The 16802-nt window shown below is 30.3% G+C and overlaps 2 protein-coding genes across 3 annotated transcripts in view; both read right to left on the bottom strand.

The window, feature by feature from the left end:
• LOC107454144 (adhesion G protein-coupled receptor L2) overlaps window positions 1-7022 on the bottom strand; it is a 44135-nt gene extending 37113 nt beyond the window's left edge. For both annotated transcript variants that reach the window (XM_071186669.1, XM_071186670.1), the window contains exons 1-4: window positions 6913-7022; window positions 6444-6644; window positions 4447-4747; window positions 2557-2693 (exon numbers count right to left, since the gene is read on the bottom strand). In XM_071186669.1, coding sequence (XP_071042770.1) covers window positions 2557-2693; window positions 4447-4747; window positions 6444-6522 — 517 coding nt within the window. In that variant the 5' untranslated portion in view covers window positions 6523-6644; window positions 6913-7022. The remainder of the gene's footprint in view (window positions 1-2556; window positions 2694-4446; window positions 4748-6443; window positions 6645-6912) is intronic.
• Window positions 7023-12277: 5255 nt separating this feature from the next.
• Window positions 12278-16802, bottom strand: part of LOC122270842 (uncharacterized) — a 12932-nt gene continuing 8407 nt past the window's right edge. The window contains exons 5-6 of the mRNA XM_071186138.1: window positions 13932-14138; window positions 12278-12595 (exon numbers count right to left, since the gene is read on the bottom strand). Of these exons, the coding sequence (XP_071042239.1) occupies window positions 12282-12595; window positions 13932-14138 (521 nt within the window). The 3' untranslated portion in view covers window positions 12278-12281. The remainder of the gene's footprint in view (window positions 12596-13931; window positions 14139-16802) is intronic.

Here is a 16802-nt window from a genome sequence, read left to right as displayed (position 1 = left end):
GATGTTTTGATGGAACTACCCCGTATTTGCGTTACATAGAGAGGAAAACTTCAAAACGTCCCAAGATTACCCTGACGGTAAGAGGACTCTAACTTATGATCTACCACTGAGGATATTTTATATCAGCCCTGTCGCCGGTGTGAGCCAGGTACAGAATTCACCAGCCATCCCTGGGATTCGAACCCGGGGCGCATCAGTAGCAGGCGAGCCCTCTATTCTCTTGCCACTTGTCTGGACCTCTATCTTGGCTTACACTTTACATTTACTTATTTAAAAAGAGAAAAATAGTAATTAATTTCAGTTAAAGATTAGCTTTCACATTTAAATTAACACGAATTTACATAATTAACAGCGCACAATAAAATTAACATAAATCCAAGTGATTTTTTCAACAATAACTTACACTCTGAAAAGAACAATTGTTGAAACAAGTTACTTTACATCCACTCATTAACTCCAAACAAGCAATAAGTTTACGATTATCTGACAATGTTAAGAACACATGCTTGGAAAACAATAAAAATAATGACATTACATTTGGTGCTTATATATTACCAGCTATTATTTATTACTTCACGGAATGTACTTTCTTTCATGTAGAAAAAATATAAAGATGTGCATTGTGCAATTCTCGAAAACAAGTTTATTTGTCCTGGTAAATTCATCATCATCTAAACTGAAAAAAGAAGAACAATTTTGGTACATCTTTACCAGCTAATTTTACTCTTTTGTACTAATAATTGCCCTTTTAGTTGAGTTTACATTATTAGGTCTGAAAAATAATGATCGATTATAGGATGTAAATTCACTTAAAGACGTGGTTTCGAATTAAATTCAATGCAATGTATTAATTTGTAACGTATCTTTGATGAAACCTCATAAACTAGAATTACACCCCTGTATTTATAATGGATATCATTATTGCGTTAAAGTATATAATAATTCTTTTATACTTTGCGTAAAGAGCATTACTCATTCTTTGAAATACTATGGTATTATTAGTTATTATTATTATTTTACAATTTATTTATTAGTATTCATTATTTAGTATGACTATTTACTTATTAGCATTACTTTACTTATATTTATAATATCTAAGTAAAGTTTATAATAATTCTCGTATTTCATACTTTCCCTAAAGAGCTTTCAATAAAATGCCATGGTATTTGCTATAATGTCTAAGTAAAGTTTATAATAATTCTCGTACTTCATACTTTGCCTAAAGAGCTTCAGTCAATAAAATGCCATGGTATTAGTTATAATGTCTAAGAAAAAATTTATAATAATTCTCATATTTCCTACTTTGACTAAAGAGCTTTAGTCAATAAAATGCCATGGTATTAGTTATTATGTTTAAGTAAAGTTTATAATAATTCTCGTATTTCATACTTTCCCTAAAGAGCTTTCAATAAAATGCCATGGTATTTGTTATAATGTCTAAGTAAAGTTTATAATAATTCTCGTACTTCATACTTTGCCTAAAGAGCTTCAGTCAATAAAATGCCATGGTATTAGTTATAATGTCTAAGAAAAAATTTATAATAATTCTCATATTTCCTACTTTGACTAAAGAGCTTTAGTCAATAAAATGCCATGGTATTAGTTATTATGTTTAAGTAAAGTTTATAATAATTCTCGTATTTCATACTTTCCCTAAAGAGCTTTCAATAAAATGCCATGGTATTTGTTATAATGTCTAAGTAAAGTTTATAATAATTCTCGTACTTCATACTTTGCCTAAAGAGCTTCAGTCAATAAAATGCCATGGTATTAGTTATAATGTCTAAGAAAAAATTTATAATAATTCTCATATTTCCTACTTTGACTAAAGAGCTTTAGTCAATAAAATGCCATGGTATTAGTTATTATGTTTAAGTAAAGTTTATAATAATTCTCGTATTTCATACTTTCCCTAAAGAGCTTTCAATAAAATGCCATGGTATTTGTTATAATGTCTAAGTAAAGTTTATAATAATTCTCGTACTTCATACTTTGCCTAAAGAGCTTCAGTCAATAAAATGCCATGGTATTAGTTATAATGTCTAAGAAAAAATTTATAATAATTCTCATATTTCCTACTTTGACTAAAGAGCTTTAGTCAATAAAATGCCATGGTATTAGTTATTATGTTTAAGTAAAGTTTATAATAATTCTCGTATTTCATACTTTCCCTAAAGAGCTTTCAATAAAATGCCATGGTATTTGTTATAATGTCTAAGTAAAGTTTATAATAATTCTCGTATTTCATACTTTGCCTAAAGAGCTTTAGTTAATAAAATGCCATGGTATTGGTTATAATGTCTAAGTAAAATTTATAATAATTCTCATACTTCATACGTGTCTAAAGAGCCTTAGTCATTTTATATAATGCCTAAGTTTTATGTACAAAGCATAATTAAAGTATAAACCGATTCGCATATTTAATATTTTACACTAAGAACTTTAATGATTTTAATGAATACCTAGATCGGTTTATTTCGCTCAAATCTTTGTATTTTGCATTGTCAAATTGAAAAATGAACTACACTGAAATGTTAATGTATCAAAAAAACTTACCATAATAACCTTTTGGGCAGAGAACTTTTGCTTCTGCATCGTATTCTGTCTCAGGAAACGTTAAAAACATATCTTTAACTGTTTCATTTCTTTCTTTGCAAGTTCCGATAAAATCTACCTCTGTATAGATCTTCTCACTATGTAAAATATAAAAAACAAAATATTAGAGCTGATATTTTGAAATAGGGTGAATTCTTAGAAACTCGAGCTTAAAAAAAGTTATAATTAGCCAAAATTCGAATTAATAAAAATATGCACTGATTAAAAAAAATAACCATAGAGTGAATTTAGCACAGCGGTTAAAAATTTGCAAACCCATCATGAGGACTGAGATTTGCATAGCAACCTACTATCGAAAATGTCGTTTGCCCTCTTGGGGTGTCCTATAATTTTTCTAGCTATTTGCGCCTATTTGAAATGGTATTTTTACTTACCTAAATTATTTAAGTTTAATGCTTTCTAATAATGTGTTGAAAATTGCATTGAAATGAAATCAGAAATAGCTGTTAGATCATAATTTGATGATTTGGCAACAAAATTGGCGAGCTCTGAAATTAGTCGGCAAATCTATAAACTACGATACAACAGCATAATCTGGGACAATCTGAATATTTTCGACAATAATTAATTAAACACATTGAACTATCATAAAATTTAAATTAATTGAAATAAATACATTAACCGGTTTCGTGAACTGCCAGTCCTTAAGGTGAAGTTTTTTACTCCGATCCGCCCTAGTTAGGGCATGTCAGTCCAAAATCGCTAACTGCCCCTTAGCGGCGTACTGCAACAAAGGATTGATATATAATTCCCAACCTTTATGCTGTGCTATACCTTTCATTTTGCACTCGCTGTGCTGAATCATGTTGTACTACGCAGAATTGTATTTTATTATGATATTTAATGAGGAATAAATAATCCCAAGGAGGAAATAAAAGTTGGGTACTGGTTAAATAAATTACAAACACATGTACTCATTTGATATATGAAGGTTTTAAGGCATTATTATAGTAAGTCACACTTCAATTTTTCAGTATGTTGATTTTGATTAATAACGATTTCCAAGTATGCAATAAAGATTTTTTCGTATTGTGTTGTTATCGAAAGGAAATTCTTTAAACTTGCAATGTACCTATCTGAAAACATTACCAAGGAATAGCTTGTTGAGAAATGGTTGCGTTTGAATAAGTGTTGCATGTCACCATATTGGCCCAAACCCTTTATGTGTATACTTTACATGCTATAGCTATTGGTATCACTTGAAATGATTCTATGATAACTGTTTGCATAAATTGGCTAAATTTAAGCAGTAATAGCAGATCTAAATAGTGGGAAAAATTGGTATTATAAGGTAATTCTTGGGGAATTAATGCCACTTTGAAGTATCCAATATGTTGCTTTATCGACGTTTTAATTAAAGAGAGTTTGCTGTATTACAATGGGGATACCTTAAGTTTGGGTTTCTGAATCTTAATTTTTTAATAATTTTGTGTTTCCTAATGATTACCATGTAAAATCCCATACAAATAGATGGATATATGGCTGTTTTATCGATGCATGATTTGGCGTCCGATTTCCTGAGTTCAACAAGCTGGTCGCCAAATCATTCAGCCATTTCAGGTTCTATTTGAATGCAATTTTCGACAAGCATGGTTAAAAAAAAATAAAAATTAATATGCAATTTACATCTATTAAAGTGCCAGTTTATATGCTTACGGACAGCCAGTCCATATTTGGAGATAATGATTTGATGGCATTTCCGGCCATGGGTCGCTATGCAAATCTCAATCTTTATGACCTACTCAATCTCCCCTAAAAGTGTTACCCACGAATTCAAGGAAATTTAAGAATGAAAATAGAACATAATATTAATTTTTTTCCGTTACTCACCTTGCTGTAGTGTTGTTCAAGAAATCCCAACTTGATTTCGTAGGGGTAGGCGTTCTATTCTTCAGGCAGAAGAAAGGCACATTTTTGAATGATTCCTGAACGATGAACACAAAAGGATTTATACTTATATCCTCGCACCCAAACATGACTGTGATGAAACCTTCTCTATCCGCAGTTATATTGTATTTCTCTAATTTGTCTTGCTTTAAGTTGTCAGTCAAGAAAGATACACCGTGCATCGGATAAAGTTCAGTCATTGATATCATTATTAGGGTCCAAAAATGTACTTTACTTTCTTTGCCTGTTGATTAAAAAGAATTATTAGCATAAAAAAAGGACAGGGTGTTACCTTACGACCGCCCTTAACTGCTTCTTCTGAGTTCCAAGCTTTAATTAATAGAGGAAAAGGTGCTTTTTACTTAGAATTATGCAGCTTAACACTTTAACACTTATGCAGCTTAACACTTTAACACTTAACACCGGTATCCCCTTTTAAAATTTTTCTGACGCTGTATTTGCAAGCAAAAATATATTTTGGTATTTTTTAATTATAAAAAACAGTCCAATAAAATCTAAAAACTATCAGTCAGATTATCTGAAATTTTTTAGTGTTAAAATATAAAATCCGGAAAAAAATAGTTTGAAAAAATTTTTTTTTTATTCATACATATTTAAAAGTTAATCAATAATTGATTTTGTAAATTAAAGAAATTTTAAAGCTGTGTAACTGTTTCTCCTAGATCTAAACAACTGCAAATAAATGCAAATTTGAAAAAGTCATTTTTTGGAAGTGAGTCGTCTTAATAATGATTTTACCTTTCACTTAAAAAAAATAATAAAACTTATTTTGACCTAAATTAATGAGAAATAATAAAAAAAAGATGAAAAATAAGTTTAATAAAAATTCTGCCTCAAAGGATTGGGGACAAAAAAAGGCGCTCTTTTTTTCAAAATATATAGCTTAAAAAAATTAAATTAATTAACACGATGAAATATTTTACTCTCAAAAAATGCAATTCATCAAAGTTAATTAATTCTTTTTAGTTATGTTTTATTAGTGCATAAAAATGAGATATTTGATTTTTAGAATTTTTCGCATATTGTAGGATATTTTCATAGTGTATTTTTCCCCCATCACATTTTGGATAGGAAATAAAATCTATTAGACATAAGTAATAATATACATATTTCAAAACCTTTCAAAATAATACTCGAATTTCTTTCCTTTCTTATAAATTTTCGTTGTTTTGAAAAAGTATTATAATTAAAAGCTTCGACCAATGAGGATAAATCCATTCATATTTTTACACAGAAAATCATAATTTATTTCTTGACGAAATCACGTGACTCACGTGAGCAATGTGAACTCTCAAGTATATGACGAAAATATTTCCTTAACTTGGAATCACATCGCAGGGCATTGTGGGAGATTGTTAACTTTATTGACGAAACTATAAATACTATACGATTGGAACTAGAAAGGGATGAGTATCATGCCAAGACGACCGCCTGTATGGCAGTCAAGGAGATAGTCTTATACCAGGAAGATCCCGGGTTCGAGTCCCGCTTCGGGCATGAATGTAATATCTCTATCTGTCCTTCTTGTGTTGTTGGGGCAACGTTGCTCTACCTATATGGTGCCTACAAAATGATCAACGATGCTACCCGAAATTTTTTTTTGAAAAATAAAATAGAATGATGAAATATTTCTTTACTGTTGACGAAGTTCATTTCCTAGAAGAAGTGGTGATAGTTATTTCGTAACTTTGACGAAATGTTCACCTGAAGCATATACTAGGAAATGATTTTGTCAAAAACGAATAAAGTTTCGCGAGATTTAAGTATTTATTTTTTACACTGTAATATCGTTTCAATCAAAAAGCTTCGAAACAATTGATAGATTTTTTTTTTAGTTTTGAACCACAAAAAAAAAATTGAAATTACCGTTTTATAATAATATCACAATCACAATATTCAGTTAGATTTATGATCCTTACTTTTTGACTGTAAACACGTTTCGAGTGTTTGCAACTCTTTCTCGAATACAGTTAAATTCGTAGGCTGGTAGAAAACCATGGTATTCTTCTGGCAGATATTTAGAGCTTCTGTTACATTCCTGGCAGAACATAGACCGATTTCTTTCTTTTCTGGGCAATAGGGAACCCATCTTTCATCTATGACGCAATTCTGGTCAATTTCTATTAAAAAGAGTAACGAGGTTATATTATTGATTTCATTGTTTATTTATTATAACTTTTCTAAGTAGAAAATAAAAATTACACAACTAATTAAATAAAAGAAAAAAAGTATTTTATCAAACAAGAAATAGGTAATGAAAGGAGGTAATGAAATCAAATAGAACATGATGCAAGAACAAAAAAAGACTCTTCCGAGTCGTGCAAACTGCATTTATCTGGAATTTGATAACACCTAAAGATGGGATAAAGAAATAAGTTCTTGGAATACCATTGAAGTCTGTAGTTACAGTAGTATCCGGTGTAGTCTGATTGCAGTCTGTGACCGTAGTAGTATTGGGTGGTATTTCTGTGATGAGCGTTGTATCTGGTTCAGTTTTATTTACAAAACTAAAACAAAAAAGAAAGAAATGCGTTAGTGGGTCATTTCCTCGTGACGAACGTAACTTTTAGAGTTGATTTTACAAACCTTTTCATTTCAAACTTAAAGATTAAAAAATAAATTATAAAAATGCTTGTGAATTTACAATGTGTATAGTATATATGTATAATTTCTATCAAGTTTTACACAAAATTACTCTTAAAAGATATTTTTTCAACAAAAAATAGCATTGTGACTAACGTAACATTTTTGAAACATTAAAAAATGATGCTTATATCATAAAGTGATTTTTTTTAAAAGTTAAGCAGGTATTTAAAATGGGTTGCTTTATTTAAAAAAGGTGGTCAATTAACTAGTAACCCCTTGACATATCATTTTTTGATATAGAAATGATCTTTGATTGTACTGTAAACAACAACTCGCAACGGAATAGTGACAGAGATGCAAACTGCTCCGGACACGCCAAAATATTAAAAAAAAAAAACGATAAATAACTACAAATTTTGCAAATATTTGACTATTTTTGCTTGCTTTTTAAAAGGTATAGCATGACATGACTACTATAAAATGGTAAATTATATAAGCCTACGAATTATTTAGAAATAGTGGTGGATAAAAATCTATTAAATAAATTGAATTTATTAAACCAAGAATCACGATTGATAAACTACCACTTTAAAATATCTATTTGCAGTCCGGAGCAAGTTGGCATCTCTGTGTTGAAGACGTCTGAGACACGTCAATTATTGTTTTGATATAAGAAACAAATGACGTCTCCCAGACGTCTTCGTAAGTCAAGGGATTAAAAATATCTTGCACATTTATTAAAATACAATTGTTTTTGGTCTTAAGTATTAATTTTATACTTAAGACTGCCTGTGACTAACGTAACATCAACTGACAAGCAGGAGATTTCGGAAATATTTGTTGAGACTAATCTCTAACATGTACATTACTTTTGCATTATTTTAAACTTCTTATGTTGTGAAATTAATTTTCTTCGATCAGTATAAGAAATTGTAAATGGAAGACTTCCCTTTATCTCAATTGGACAGGTAAAAAGAAAATAAACTTAGCTTTTACTAACTGAATATCATCAAATTTTTGCCAATTAAATCCTTCATCTGTTTCTTTCTGAAATTTAAATTTATACTTGTTTGAATTTTCATTGAATTCTAGTATTTTGCCAATATACCAATTATCGTCATATAAAAGCTTGCAGTGCTTTCCAGCAATGAATTCTTTTTTAATATTTACTATATCCTCAAATGGTGGTGTATCTCCTGAATTAAGATATAGGTAGCACAAGACGTTCTGACACTTTTCATGCAGTGTGCAGATTGAATCCCATGAAGTGGCTTGACACTTCTCAATAATTCTTTGTCCTTTGCTACTTTTTCCGAAATCTCATTTGCTGATATGCACCGAAAGAAGAATGGACTTCATTGAAAAATTCGTTTGCAGTTTTTACAATCATTTCACATTGTAAAACTCCTCTCCACACAGACTGCACCTGCACCATCCTTCCACGACAAGGCTTGGCGAAGTTCCATTGCAGAAGATTTGCAGACATTAATGCCATGTTATAGGGACTTTTAAAATGAGTTGCTTCTCCATCTATCTACACAATGTTTACTTTATAACTCAAGTTCTACTTACTGCTCTTTAATATCCTATCATTAAATAACTTAACTCAAAGGTAAGAATGAGTTTTCTGTAGGATATCACTGCAAAGGTTTCTAACTCATCATTGATGTCTTTCTTGAAGTATCTTACAGTAGCGCATATTGTTACTGTAGCATCTCCAGATGTTTTTCAACCCAAGTCGAAATTCTTGATGGTTGCATCAAATCATTTTGATGGTTTTTATTGGTTTCAGTGCAATTCATGATGGTTCAACGTCACCCAACATTTTCCATTATGCGTTCATGGTTTTTGATATGCCAGCAAACTTCCATCATTCCATGATGGAAGCTGCTACTTTAACAAAATGATGGTTAACAAGTGATTCTCAGCAATCAACAATCCATCAGTGATGGTCATGATGGTTCCAATTGTACATTTCCATGGTGGTTTAATGGGAATGAATTCTCGTTTGTTCTAAGGAATATACCATCAAAACAATTTGGTTTTCTTTGTGTTGGCCCATCATAAATCAGTCAGAATTCCTACATTGGGACGATGGTTGTTAATGATCGTTCCATCATTTGACTTCTAAGAAACTATGAAGGAAATTTCTGATGGTTTGACATGAATAAACCATCAAAATAAGTTTCAATTCTTATGTTGGACCATCATAAATCAGTCCGAATTCTTACATTGGGGTGATGGTTACTTATGTTGGCTACTATCAAAAGTTTAATGGTTCATGATGGAATTATTGATGGTTACCATCAAGAGTATGTTGATCCATCAATGGAAAACCATACAAAATTTTGATTTGGGAATGGTTATCTTTACAGTGCTAAGTTAGTACCATCTCAACTGTTATGTTAAACACATCTAAATTGTTGAATTAGTATTTCTTGAATCCACTACATCTAAGATAATATTTTACTCTCTTCAAGTAGCTTTGAAACAAATACAAGAAAAATAAAAATTTTGACAAATATATGTTTTTGGTTTAGCTTAAAAATAGAAAATATTGCCTTTTTGTGTTTAACGTAACATAATGTAAACAACAAATACATCAAGGTGATTTAAATGCTTACTTTATATATTATTTTAAAATTAGCAGTAAATTTTATCGAATCTAAACTTTGATTATAAAGATAGTTCTTTTAAAAATTCACAGACTTTTTTACATTATACAAGAAAGCTGTGACCTATGTTTTTCAGAATAGTTAAATCTTTTCTACAACTATGTGCTTATTAGAGCCACGACAGTAACACCAAATGGAATTTTTCAAAAAGTCTGCTTGCAGTGGTCAGGTTATGATTAAAATTTATACTGGCCTCTGGCACAGAGTTCCACATGAAATTTGACTACTCCAATTAATCTGAAGGTGATCAGAATTTCGACCAGTGGTAAATTCTCTGGGGTGATAGTATAGAAATAAATTTTGCTCAGTGGTTAGAAAATGATTGAAATTTGTACTGTCAGCAAGCATAGAGCTCCAGTGAAAATTTGACTAAACTTGTCAGTTTAAAAAAGATCCTAATCTTATATGATAGATAATCTGTCATTGTGACTAACGTAACATTTTTNTGGAAGTGGATTGCAGAATGTCAATACTGAACAGCATATCCTTGCTGCATTGGTAGTTTGTCTTCCTATAAATAGTTTAACTTTATACTTGATGAATTTGCTGTTAACTTTTGTTAACAGAAGATTCATCAAATTTCATTACATTTTGTTAACGTATTGTTTTTGTTTTTTGCTCTTGATACTCAAAAAGAGTGTAAACCTTAACTGATAAAAATGCGATTTAAAATAAAAATTTTTAAAAATAGTAATAGTCAGGATTTTGATTCATAGATGAAGCAATGAAAGCGAATGAAAGAACGTCAATGCTGAACGGCATATTTTGCTGCATTTGTAGTTTTGTTTTCCTATTAAAAGATTAATTTTATATTTGATGAATTTAATTTTATATTTGATTACTGTTAACTTTTGTTAACCGCAAATTCAATTTAGAGGTTTGGTAGAGAGGAAATATAAGGACTATTAGTGGTTATGTTGGAAGATTGAGGTCGAAGCGTTTCAGTTAGAAGTAGACAGTGTGAAGATAAATGATTTGTAAAGTGACCGTTGAGCAACCAATTTGAGTATCTGAACAAATTTCATCCATGAAAACTAGAGTCAACCCTTTCACAGCGAGGTAATACAAATTTTTGCATCATATTTTATAATGTTATCTTTAATGCTGAAGAAAAGTGAGAGCAATTATTTGAATACTTTCTGAATAATAAAAGTTTAAAAAAAGTGTTTAGTGATATTTGATTTCTTAAAGATTCGTCCGAGTTTCGTTCAAATTTTGAACTTTGAAATTTAAAATAACTTTCTTTAAAAATGACGTAAAATCTTTTATATCTTACAATGAAAAATTGTTTCAAATGTTCTAAAATAACATAATAACAAATAAATATTAAAACCCATTTCTTACATGAAGTTATCTTTGAATAAACAAATTTTATGACTGTGAGCAGAATGTTTTGGTTCACTTAAAAATTCCTAAACTATTGGGATTTTATATTCCAGATTGCGGCTGGTCTTATGTATTTTTAGAGTCAGAAATCCGAATAAGTTGAAAAAATGGTTTGTTTATTTGGAGAAAGTACGTTTTTGTGCCTGATTTTTAACTTAAAATATCGTCTGCACTATACAGGGTGTCTCAGTTAAACGTTTCAGAAATCCTAAGAGGGGTAGACTCGACCTGACGACTCAAAATCATATAGCAATGCGGGGTCGGAAATGCTTTCGTGAAGCGATGATATACACAGAAGCACCATAAAAAAAGAGACCGTAAGTGAAAAATATTTTTAATAATACATTGAAAAAATTATATGGTACATGGGTCAAAGTAAGTGTTCGAAGTTTCTGCCATCGGCTACAATGCACACCTCACATCTCCGGCTCATGGACTTTCGAACATTCGTCAATACTCCAGGCATATCTCGAATTTCTCCGGCAGCTACTGCGATTCTTGCAACCAGCTCCTTAGCATTGTCAACAGGGGTGTCATAAACCTTCATATGACCCCAGAAACCAAGACATGATAGGTCGGGTGACCGAGGAGGCCATATAATTTTTTCAATGTATTATTAAAATGATTTTTCACTTACGGCCTCTTTTCTTTATGGTGCTTCTGTGTACATCACCGCTTCAGGAAAGAATTTCCGACCCCGCATTGCTATATGATTTCGAGTCGTCAGGATGCACCCTACCCCTCTTAGGAGTTCTGAAACGTTTAACTGAGACACCCTGCATGATGCCACATTTATATAAAATCTTCGAACCTTTTAAATGGAGTCCTAAGACATTAAAACCCAACCATTAGATCGAAAGTAAATCCCTGTGTAAACTATTGATATTTTGCACACTATACCCCTAATGAAAAAAAATATGCTATTACATGAATCGATGGTACTGGAAGGTAACTGTGTCACATACATAAAGGATTTGTGGTATGAATTGGAAACTTGATAAGATTATGTATCTCTCTACTATAATCTTTGTACATCGTGTGTGGTTAAATAAGCGATGCTTCGAAAATGGATGAATCGTTTAGTGTAACAATTTATCATATTTATATTACTCACTCTGGCGTGGTTACGCCCAAGGTTGGTTCTGAAGTAGTGGAAGAAAGTGGGATATCTTTCATGCAGAAATAAGGCACTTTCTTCTTTCCATCCTGAACAACAAATACATAAGGATTATGTCTATCCTCTTTCCATTCATAGAAGACTGTGATGTAACCGAAGGAGTCAAATGTTAGATTATACATCTTCGCATTGTTCTTTGCAATATTTCTTTCAATGAACTGGAAATCTTCGTCGTTCAACTCATAGGGATTTTCATCAAATATCGCCCACTGCATTAGGGTCCAAAAATGAACAGTAGTTGTCTTATCTGAAAGATGAGAAAGTTTATTTTATTTTTAATTAATTACTATATTTTAAGTGAAAGGCAACATCTTCTGTTTATACAGTATGGGTAATCACTAAATTCACATCTTCCATAAACGAAAAAATGTGTATTTTAGAGGAGTTGAATTACGCCAAAAATATAGGACGTTTTAAAAATAGGATATTATTGATTGAGTAGTTTATAAGCAGTATGTAATGACCGAAAGTAAGTACTTATATTGCTATTATTTTATAAGTACTGGAAGGTTCCTCCCCTGCTCTCTCCGCTCATAATTTCTTCTCTTTCATCATTCTCAAAAGTCAATATTTTTCACAAAACACAAAACATTTTGTTTTTTAAATATTTAATTATTGTAGCTTAATGTAAGAACAATTTGATAAGGTGTTGATATTAACAAGATAGACGATTACCTAAATTGGAAAAATAATCAGAAGTGTTTAGATGGGCGATTACTCGTATTCATATCAATGAAGTTTAAAGATTTTTGAGGTTTGAGAAACCGACAACAAATTATAAAGAGAAATTTTTTTAACACCCTATGCCAAAAATTGTAGTAAAAAATTTGTAACTCATAACTTTCATTTTGGTAAATGTTCGCATAAATGTTTAACCTAGCTTACATATTTATGCATATACGGACATTTTTATAAAAAACTGATTTTTTTCTTATTTTGTGTGATATAACTTTGAAAATATTCAATAAAATTAAAAAAAAAAAATTGGATCAATTTAAAATTGATTACGAAATTATTGAAATGAGAAGAAAATTCGTTAGAAACTGCGCAAGATATGAGTATTTAAAGTAGTTCTTTTATATCGCGCATGTGCAGAAAAAGTTTTTTTCTCTAAATTTTGTAGTAAGCCATATTTGGTGATTATCAAAAAAAGTCTGATTTGAATATCTTAAAAATTAAAAAAGTTTCAAGGAATTTTCTTCATCAGTTTTTTTCACTTTTTAAAAGAAAGCTCAAAATAATAAAGAGTTTTCCATAAATTTCATTTTCTACTATTGAGCAAGATTTATTAAAAAAGGATAATACCTTACAATAAATGCTTATACACCGAAATATGTTTGAATAAGAAACGAGAAAAGAAAAGAATTGGAGATCAAAGGTGAATTAGAAGTCGTCATGGAGAAATCTTCAGAGGAAGGCATTGGCTCACATTGGGCTGTCTGGCCAACTATCATGATGATGAAGAACAGAGAACAAGCGAAAGAAAAGATACTTTCATGGGAAATGATCCCCAATAATGTCGGTGTCATTTCTAATAAATCTTGTTTAATAATACAAAATAGTATTGTTGATTCATCACTTACATATTGATAGCATACACTTTTCAAGATCTTTCAATTCCTCTTTAAACACATCAAGATGCTTAGAACTGATATGGTAGGAATCCATTTCATTTGAGCGACAATTAAATTGAGCTCTTAGAAGATCGTCTGCAGTGCACAAACCAATTTTTTCTGTCTCCGGGCAATAAGGAATCCATGTCTCTCTGATGAGGCAATTAGAAACCATATCTGAAAATAGAATGAATATGTACAGGGTGTTCCAAAATTATCTTTACATCACCTGGCTTGAAATTGATTACAGACTGGAAGTGCTTAGGGCCACCAATGGTGCGCATGTTGAAGTGTACTAAACAAAATTTTATTGGTTGCAGTAATACATGCAAAAGACAGATTATAAATATCTTGCTTATTTTATTATGAATTTTTGAAGTTGTAAGGAAAATTTTGGAACACCCTGTATTTTGATAGAATAAAACGTCATTTAGTTAATAGTTTTTTTTTACCTCCCCATAGTGTTCTATGCCAACAAACTGCATTTACAGCTTTAATTTGTTTTTTTAAGTTTTTAATTTTGCCTATTTTCTTCTTACAGTTGACGAATGTTCTTTAGATTTATTCTTTAGATGGAGAATATGAAAAAGAAGATGGAGGAAAAAGAAAAAGTGGTGTAAGAGGAAAATAAGATGGAAACTCGTCTCGGTTGCCGTTAAGCAAAACGAGAATTGACATTAAAATCAATCGATCATTTAAGATTTAAAGTTCTATAACTGAGCAAACTAAGTTAATATTAGCATGAAAGTTTATTAAAAAGTGAACAACTATAAAAACTCAATTAATAAAGTTATGTTTTTGAAGTTCTGACAGCAACATGGCAATTCTGTGTACCATAATAAATTATAATATAAACAATTAATTTTTGATTTGAAGTCAACACAACCTGATTATTTAAAAGTTAAAATGTATGTGATTGAAAAAAATGTATCATCTTGGTATCAACAAGTTTGCATTATGACTCTTTTCTTTTAGACTAATATTTTTTTGTTGGATATGAATGAATTAACATTTTAAGTCACAGCTGACACAGCTTTTTTTGACAGCTCTTCTGATTAAAATAATGGGACAATATTTTCCATATTGACACAAAAAAAGAAAAAAAAAGAAAACACAAACGTGTCTTGACGATAACTGATTTTTAACTCCTAAAAATAAAGTGGATCTGGACTACAACACACAATCTGAACCACAATTTGGAATTGTTCAGTCAATTAAACTGTCTGAAGACCTTTTAATGTTAATTTTGCCATTTGCGTTTTACAAAAGCCTATATCCCATCTGTTAATGAAGAAATTTTAAAACGAAGATTTCGATGGCTCGGTCGTATACTAAGAACAGATAAAAAAATTCATGTAAATGTTACAAGCTTATGGGCGCCAGACGGAAAGAGAAAAAGGGGAGACCGAGACTAACATTTCAAAGAGGCATTAAGGAAGATCTTAGTAGAGCAGGATTAACTGGATGGGAAGAAACGCGTTGCCTGGCTAGTGTCAGGAGTGTGTTAAGAAAATGACTCGAGGCTTTACGTGCCAGTTCGGCACGAAGAGGATAAGTAAGTAAGTTACCGTTGGTGCATTTCCCCATATATCTGTAGAACTATTAAACGCGATTTAAAAAATGTTTCGCTTTACATTTATCAAACTCGCTGAAAGATTATTCCACATAAAAATAATGATTATTTATACTTCGTTATTTAATTTTACTAAAATTGTAAACGTTTCAACTTATAATAAATGAAAACTTTTACATTATTTTAAAGTACGTTTAAAACGGTGTGCTACGTTACTTAATGTTGTGCTATGTTGGAAAGTATGCACCGTCTAATGATGTGCTTCTTCTACTTCTACTACTCTTAATTGCCATCACTTTTGATACGCGGTATTACAAAAATATATAATAACAATAAAATGGGATGCATACATAAGTCACAGTTATTTTTACAATACAATATAAAGCAAGAACAATTAGCTAAGGATGTATATATATACACATAATATATATATATAAGGATATATATAAGGATAATATATATACAGGGTTATTCATAATTCCCTCCGGGGTTTCGATGCGTTATAGTAAAAAAACGAAGACGAATATGGCAAAAAAGAGCATATGAAATTATTCCGAAAGTATTTAAGTTTTAATTTAGTTTTGGAATAATTTCATATGTTCTTTTTTGCCATATTCGTCTTCGTTTTTTTTACTATAACGCTTCGAAACCCCGGAGGGAATTATGAATAACCCTGTATATTTATTTCAGTACAGATTCAGTACTCGTTGAAACAAGCACTTAAAAAGGTTGATCTTTTTACTTTAATAATGCCAAAACACATATAGATTTAAAGAATATTTCTAGTTTCAATATTCTTAAAATTATAACAAAACAAAACAAAAAAAAATCTTATTTCTTGAAAATTTATTATTACGTTGGAAAGTTTGATAAATAAAAATGTAAACAAAGAGTTTCTTTAATACACTCGAACTAAGCTAAAAAAATAACGCACTTTGAAATTGTTAACTTTTTAAAATATTCAGAATAAAAATTATGCAATTTTGTTGATTATTTCTAACAGCTTACCACTAGATAATTATAAAAATACCCATATATTTAATGAAATTTCTAATTTTTAATATTCCTACAATAAAAAAGAAAAAGACAGTAAAATAAAAACAGTTATTTCCCCTATAAAAATAGCAGGTCAGATGAAATAAAAAGAAAATTTGTTAAATTTGTTAATATCATAAAATATTCACTGAAAACTAAGAATATAAACTTGAATATTTTTCGAAACTGAAAACTAAGAATATTTTTCTTAACTAACTGTGTAAAACTAAGAA

This window comes from Parasteatoda tepidariorum, chromosome 10 (genome assembly GCF_043381705.1).
Source record: "Parasteatoda tepidariorum isolate YZ-2023 chromosome 10, CAS_Ptep_4.0, whole genome shotgun sequence".
Lineage (NCBI taxonomy): Eukaryota > Metazoa > Arthropoda > Arachnida > Araneae > Theridiidae > Parasteatoda > Parasteatoda tepidariorum.
Note: the sequence above shows the minus strand (reverse complement) of the source record. Positions and strands in the feature narration are given on the sequence as shown.